The 6,412-nt window shown below is 44.6% G+C and overlaps 1 protein-coding gene across 1 annotated transcript in view; it reads left to right on the top strand.

Annotated features, from left to right (window-relative positions):
• The window catches only part of ttn.2 (titin, tandem duplicate 2), a 236,644-nt gene that overhangs the window by 82,507 nt on the left and 147,725 nt on the right, over positions 1 to 6,412 (top strand). Inside the window, exons 73-81 of the mRNA XM_008292835.1 lie at positions 1,254 to 1,361; positions 1,437 to 1,722; positions 3,075 to 3,258; positions 3,333 to 3,416; positions 4,211 to 4,478; positions 4,779 to 5,039; positions 5,448 to 5,657; positions 5,773 to 5,850; positions 5,946 to 5,972. Of these exons, the coding sequence (XP_008291057.1) occupies positions 1,254 to 1,361; positions 1,437 to 1,722; positions 3,075 to 3,258; positions 3,333 to 3,416; positions 4,211 to 4,478; positions 4,779 to 5,039; positions 5,448 to 5,657; positions 5,773 to 5,850; positions 5,946 to 5,972 (1,506 nt within the window). The remainder of the gene's footprint in view (positions 1 to 1,253; positions 1,362 to 1,436; positions 1,723 to 3,074; positions 3,259 to 3,332; positions 3,417 to 4,210; positions 4,479 to 4,778; positions 5,040 to 5,447; positions 5,658 to 5,772; positions 5,851 to 5,945; positions 5,973 to 6,412) is intronic.

Raw genomic sequence — 6,412 nt, 5'->3', positions numbered from 1 at the left:
GTTAGAGGGTAGATGTAGGGTTAGAGGGTAGATGTAGGGTTAGAGGGTAGATGTAGGGTTAGAGGGTAGATGTAGGGGTAGAGGGTAGATGTAGGGTTAGAGGGTAGATGTAGGGTTAGAGGGTAGGATGTTCTGAGGCTCCAAAAGATGGAGAAAACCTGTTTTCTCTCCATGATGTTCTTAAATCTATCATAGACCAGCTGTAGTACCTGGCTGTTCCACCAGGTGGAGCTTCTACATCAACTATTGTTTGATAGTGCTGTAGATTGTTAAGAAAATGATCCTGAAGTTTGATATCAAATAAACATTTTGAGGCTTTACAAGACAGAATACAAGATGTTTAAAAGAGGTTCAGAGACACATGCACAACCAAATGAGAAAAATAATTAAGACAATCGAAGGCAATACAAGCAATAAATGTAACAGTAAAACGAAAGTTATTGAATTAAATTAATCAAAGTAATACTTTTTAATGAAATGAAATAGAAAAGAATGATAAATAATAAAAAATCTAAACAAAAAAAGAACAGCTTATGTGGTAATTTGAGAGATGCTCACTGCTCACTGATGACCAGCAAAAGAAGGAACAGATTTATGAATAAAATCCAACGCATGACAGATAATCATTCATATCAGTTACAATAATCAGGTCTAATCTGCTTGGGTTTATTTGCACTCGCGAAGTTTTCTCTGTCAAAGTCAGTGAGTCTCCATTAATGGAGGATATTATCTGTGCTGCAGTGTTTGGCCTGCTCCCGTCTCCTGTTCCTCACTGAGGTTCAGGTGTTAGCACAAAGTCCTGCAGCTGTGTTGAACCAGAACATGGAGGAGGAGAGAACTCAGAGACGTCTTCTGTCAGCATGACTCACAACCATGGAGACCACAGAGAAACATTTCATTTTTTGTTCACTTTGCATTAAGTCATTCATGGCTTCTCCTTTGTGCTGAAGAATGCAGAATATTTATTTCTTACTGGATCTGCTACAAATCCTCTAATTTTGCCGACAAAGTGATTTTGATGAAATGTCTTGATTTTAAGCTTAGACTTGGTTATGAGTCATCACGTGATACGTTCAAGGTCTGTGAAAGTTGGAGTTTATTATTTAGTGACAGATAAGTGGTGCCATTCTTTCAGACCTGCAGGTTTTGGGCTTCAGAGAATAAAAAAGACAAAAAGCTGTAAGTGCCTTTGAAACTGTTTTTGTGTTTGGGACTGAACAGCTGCCATGTTGCACCATGTTGTTGTGTTGCAGAGAAACCAGGAGCTCCACCTCCTGCTGAAGCAGCAGCACCATTGCTGACCAAAAAACTGGACAATCTGTTCTTCATCGAGGAGCCCAAGACTGCAAACGTCACTGAAAGTGAGTGACTCAGCATATAAATCACACATTCAGGTGCTTGGTTTCAGTTCTGACTCTCGGCCTGCCGCTCCTCAGAGGGAATCGCCACCTTCATCGCCAAGGTGGGCGGCGACCCCATCCCCAGCGTGAAGTGGATGAAGGGCAAGTGGAGGCAGATCACGCACGGCGGCCGGATCTCCATCGAGCAGAAGGGCCAAGACGCCAAGCTGGAGATCAGAGAGGTGACCAAGTCGGACTCGGGTCAGTACCGCTGTGTAGCCTCCAACAAACACGGCGAGATCGAGTGCAGCGCCGACATGCACGTGGACGAAAAGAAAGAGTCAGCGCAGCTGGAGGGAGACCTCCGAGCCAAACTGAAGAAGTGAGTTTCGCTTTGAGACGGTGATCTGACAGAACTCAGCCAGTGTGGTGCTGCACTGGCTCTGCTTCCGTTCACAGTTCGCTAGTTTGCTACTTGGGACCCAAAACTAAGTTCTGAAAAAATGTCTGGCTGAAGCATGGGGATTTGATCTGTTTTCAGACCTGAGAGTTTTTGTATTGTCACCCTGAGAAAACCTGCGAAGCCACTTTCATGATTTAGTATCTCCAGAAACAAAAGTCCCACAGACAGGAAGCTGGGTGAGGACCACACGGGAGCTCCAGCAGATCGGAGGATTGAATGTATCCAGCAGAGGACATCATTAGAACCTGATGTGGCGAAGTTGGACCAGACAAGGTTCAGTTTTTACACGTATCGACGAAATGTTGATGTGGATCATTGGTAGGAACCAGAACCTGGAGTCCACAGGTTCTAGATGTTGGTTCTGGATGTGCAGAGCTCCAAGCTGCTTGATGCTGACATTTACCAGCACATGAGGCTGATTTTGCTGGATGCTCTCATAAAGATCCTGAACACTGCAGAGAGAAGCTGCTGATAGGTGAACACATCACAATAAATCTCTCGTTTACTGAAACACGTCATGATCCGCTGGATCAGCATCACAAGTCCAACAGGAGGTCAGTGCTGCGCTTAAAGCACAGAAGCTCTCATTACTCAGCAGATTCACATTTCATTTGTTTGTGGAATGGAGCTGCTCCGAAGCTATTTCAGTGTCTCTGTTGGTCTTAATGTCCAAATGTTTGGGAGTGCACATCCACATTTACTCTGAATATCCAACAACTGAACCTTGTCTGGTCCAACTTCACCACATCAGGTTCTACTGATGCTAGAGCCTCAGCAGTTGGTGGAATGTGACCAAAGACTGGACTTCAGTAGAACCATGGATCCATCCATAGGTCTCCCCCCCTTTCCTGTCCCTCTCTCCACTGCTCTGATAAATAAAGGCAAAAGCCAAAATGAAAATTAAAAAAAAAAAAAAAAGAATTCTGTCCTCATTTGGATCCATTCAATCTTTAGATCTGCTGGAAAACGTTCTGTTTGTGTTCTCACCACATCTCCTGGCTCAGAGAGCTTTATTCCTGGAGATACTGAACCCTGATCATGGCTCCATAGGCAGGACATGAAATTCTCAGAAACACTCTAAAATTCAGCCAAGGTTCTACAGTTCTACAATTTCATTTAGTAGACATTATAAGAAGAAGATATTTGACAGAATTTACTTTCCATAGAGTGAACTCTGAACACAGATGGAGAGACAGCACCTCTATCAGACTGACCCTAGTGTTTACATTTAGCCTCCATCTTTACAAAGCCAACACCTCCTTTGTTCTCAGGACACCATCGAAGCAGAAGAGTCCACAGGAAGAGAAGGACATTGACATTGTTGAGCTCTTGAGAAACGTGGACCCCAAAGAGTACGAGAAATATGCCCGAATGTACGGCATCACAGACTACCGAGGCCTGCTGCAGGCCATCGAGCAGCTCAAGAAGGAGAAGGCTGAAGAAAGTGGAAGACCGGTAAGATCTCCACTCTGCTGGTTGATTTGTGTGGAGGACGTCTGTGGTTCTGAGTGATGCTGTTGTTGTTGCAGGAGGTGGAACGTGGAGACAGAGAGTCGGACGAGGACATGGCCCGACTGGTGGCCGACCTGCAGAAGAGGATGGAGCGCACTGAGGTCAGGAATCTGCTGGAAAAGCAGAACGTCACTGTGTCGGCCATGTTCGATGATATCAGAAGCAGCTGATCAGTCATGCCACCTGAATGTTGACACATTATTCAGAGAAGGTGTTTCCATCTCCATGAAGATCAGAAACTCCCTCTATAAAAAAAAGCAGGAGCAAAATCAAGGATGCTTTCCATTTGTCCATGAACGTTTTCTGCTGTCATATGATCATAAGAATAAGATGATGGCAGCAGATGTTGAGCTCAGAACAGGCAGGGAGCATCTGACTGCTAATCTGCAGGTACAAAATGCAGAAAACACAATTTATTAACCAGTTTTTCAAACGAACATTTAGTTGTGAGGAAACACTTAAGCAGTTGTTCACATGAACGTGACTCTGATTTGATGTTGTTCCGAAGCCAAAGGAATGAATCAGTGTTTTAGATAGTAGGAAGGTTTGTTGTTTCCCTTCTGGCACAGCTTTAACAGGTCATCCAGTAAACTCTAAGTTTGCAGGTTTTTTCTTCATTCTGTCCCGTTATATTTACATTCAGACAGTTATCGGGACATCCAGACAGTACCAGATTACAACAGACCAGCCTGAAAGTCATGAAGGCTTGGACAAGTTTTCAGCGCCACTCGGAGACAGACGGCAAAGGATGAAAGTTTCACACTGATGTTTAACCGAACCACCACAAAAATCAGTCTGTTCAATTTGAAAGTTTCAAACGGTTATGAGGAGAAAATGTCTGCGTCTCGTTAGAAACATGACCTTCAGGGTGTTAATGCTGTTGTTGCTCCTGCAGCCCGTCACCGTGCTGAAGGACATCTCCAACCAGGCCGTCTTCACCAACAAGGAGGCCCAGTTTGAGTGCGAGGTCAAGATCAACTATCCAGAGATCACTTTGTCCTGGTACAAAGGAACCCAGAAGCTGGACACCAGCGACAAGTACGACATCAGCATCAGCGGCGACCGCCACCTGCTCCGGATCAAGAAGTGCCAGATGTCTGACCAGGGCAACTACCGGGTCGTCTGTGGGCCGCACATCTCCAGCGCCAAGCTCACCGTCATGGGTCAGTACCAGAAGTGTTCCCCTGCAGCTGCAGCACATCTGTCGTTTCTTGTTCCCCCTGGAGTCCTGTGATTTACTCGGAAAACTTCAGGAACACGTAACTTAGAGTTCTGTCTCCTTATAAAGTTGCCACCTGTTCATTTCCTCTGCCGTTTGGATTTCTACTGATTATCTGATCCAATGTTGATTAGTGGAGCTGTAAGAACACAAACACGTTTCACAGCCTTTAGAGTTTCAGATCCATCTAACCTCAAACCCTAACAGAAGCTGCATTTATATGTTTGTGTGTTTTGTCTTTCAGAGGCGGAGGTTGAGAAGCATCTGCAGGACACATCGGGTAAGGAAGGCCAGTCATGCGCTCTGTCTTGTCAGTTGTCCATCCCAAACGTAGAGGCTCAGTGGTTTAAAAACGGCAAGCAGTTAGAGATGAAGGGCAGGTACACGTCCGAGGTGAAACACAAGGTTCAGAAGCTTGTGATCACAGACCTGAAGCCTGAAGACCAGGGCAGATACAGCTGCAGGTACCAGCACCTGGAGTCCTCGGCCGACCTCTGGGTGGAAGGTTTGTACCTGGAAACGTCCTGCAACCTTCTAGACGTGGTGGATGTTCTGCCCGTTACTAACCTCTTTCGACTCCCTTCACCATCTCTGAGACTAACGTTGGAGATTTGGATTTTACTCTTTTTTTCTCTTTCTTCTGGGATTTGTCTTCCTCTGTTTTAACTTTCTTCACAGTTATCTTGCAACATCGTCCACCATCGTCTGATTCATTGTCTTTTTACATCCGTCTCGACTGAAACTCATCCTCCCCCAGCAACCAGTCATCATAACCGTCCCATAAACCTTCCCCTGGTCATCATTTCTAACCATGTGGATGTTGTGTCGATGAAAAACTACCATTCAGCTATTGTCATACATTCCAGTTGTGATGCCAAACACGTTTACCCATTCACGTCTTTATCTGTTTTAGCTGAACAAATTCATTTCACCAAACGCATCCACAACATTGAAGTCAACGAGCGCCAGTCGGCCACCTTTGAGTGTGAGGTTTCCTTCGACAACGCTATCGTTTCGTGGTACAAAGACACCTGGGAACTGAAAGAATGCCCTAAGTACAACTTCAGAAGCGAGGGCCGAAGACATTTCATGGTCATCCGAAATGTGACCATAGAAGACGAAGGTGTGTAGAGCGGCGTCGCGCCCCAAAGGCCCATCACAGAGCCCTGCAGATTTTTTTTCTCATTGTTTTTTTTCTGACTTGAGTGTTAAACGTCTTCATTACTAATCCCATGTAGGCGTATACTCAGTGATTGTGAGGTTGGAGCCCAGAGGAGAGGCTAAGAGCACAGCTGAGCTTTATTTGTCTGGCAAAGGTACAGTTTCTAGTCAGGCGACACTTTTTATGATTCTGTTCAGCTTTTGTCTGTTGTGGTGTTTAACACATTGTTCGCTCTTCCCCTTTTCACAGAAATTGAATTAGCAATGGTGCCCATCGGTAAGTAGTTTATTTTCAAGATCCTCAACAACTTCAAGCAGTCAGGAACATTTTGGAAAATCCTCTCGCTTTCCTTCTTCACCAGAGTCAGATAAGTTGGAGGCTGTTTTATCTTTGTGGATATGTTTAATGTAACTTGGCATAGCAACTGGAAGTGGAAGAAGATTGTTTGCCAGTGTTCGAAGAGCTAGCATTATCCCAGCTGTGTGTTATTTCCAGTACAGCTGCTAATGAAAAGTCAGAGACAAACACTTTATAAAGATGATATTGTAAATTTGAGACTCCAAAGTAGAAGCTATTGAGAATTACTGTCTTCTCTGCGTGTTCGTTTCTAAAGATGAGATCGGATTCAATTCGGTCTCAATCAATCAGTTTAATTACACATTGAATATTGCATTACAGAGCTCTGGGTCAAACTCTCCCTGGCATCAGACAAAGCA

Source organism: Stegastes partitus, unplaced genomic scaffold (assembly GCF_000690725.1).
Source record: "Stegastes partitus isolate 25-593 unplaced genomic scaffold, Stegastes_partitus-1.0.2 Scaffold837, whole genome shotgun sequence".
Classification (NCBI taxonomy): domain Eukaryota; kingdom Metazoa; phylum Chordata; class Actinopteri; family Pomacentridae; genus Stegastes; species Stegastes partitus.
This window is presented reverse-complemented; position numbering and strand designations above follow the sequence as displayed.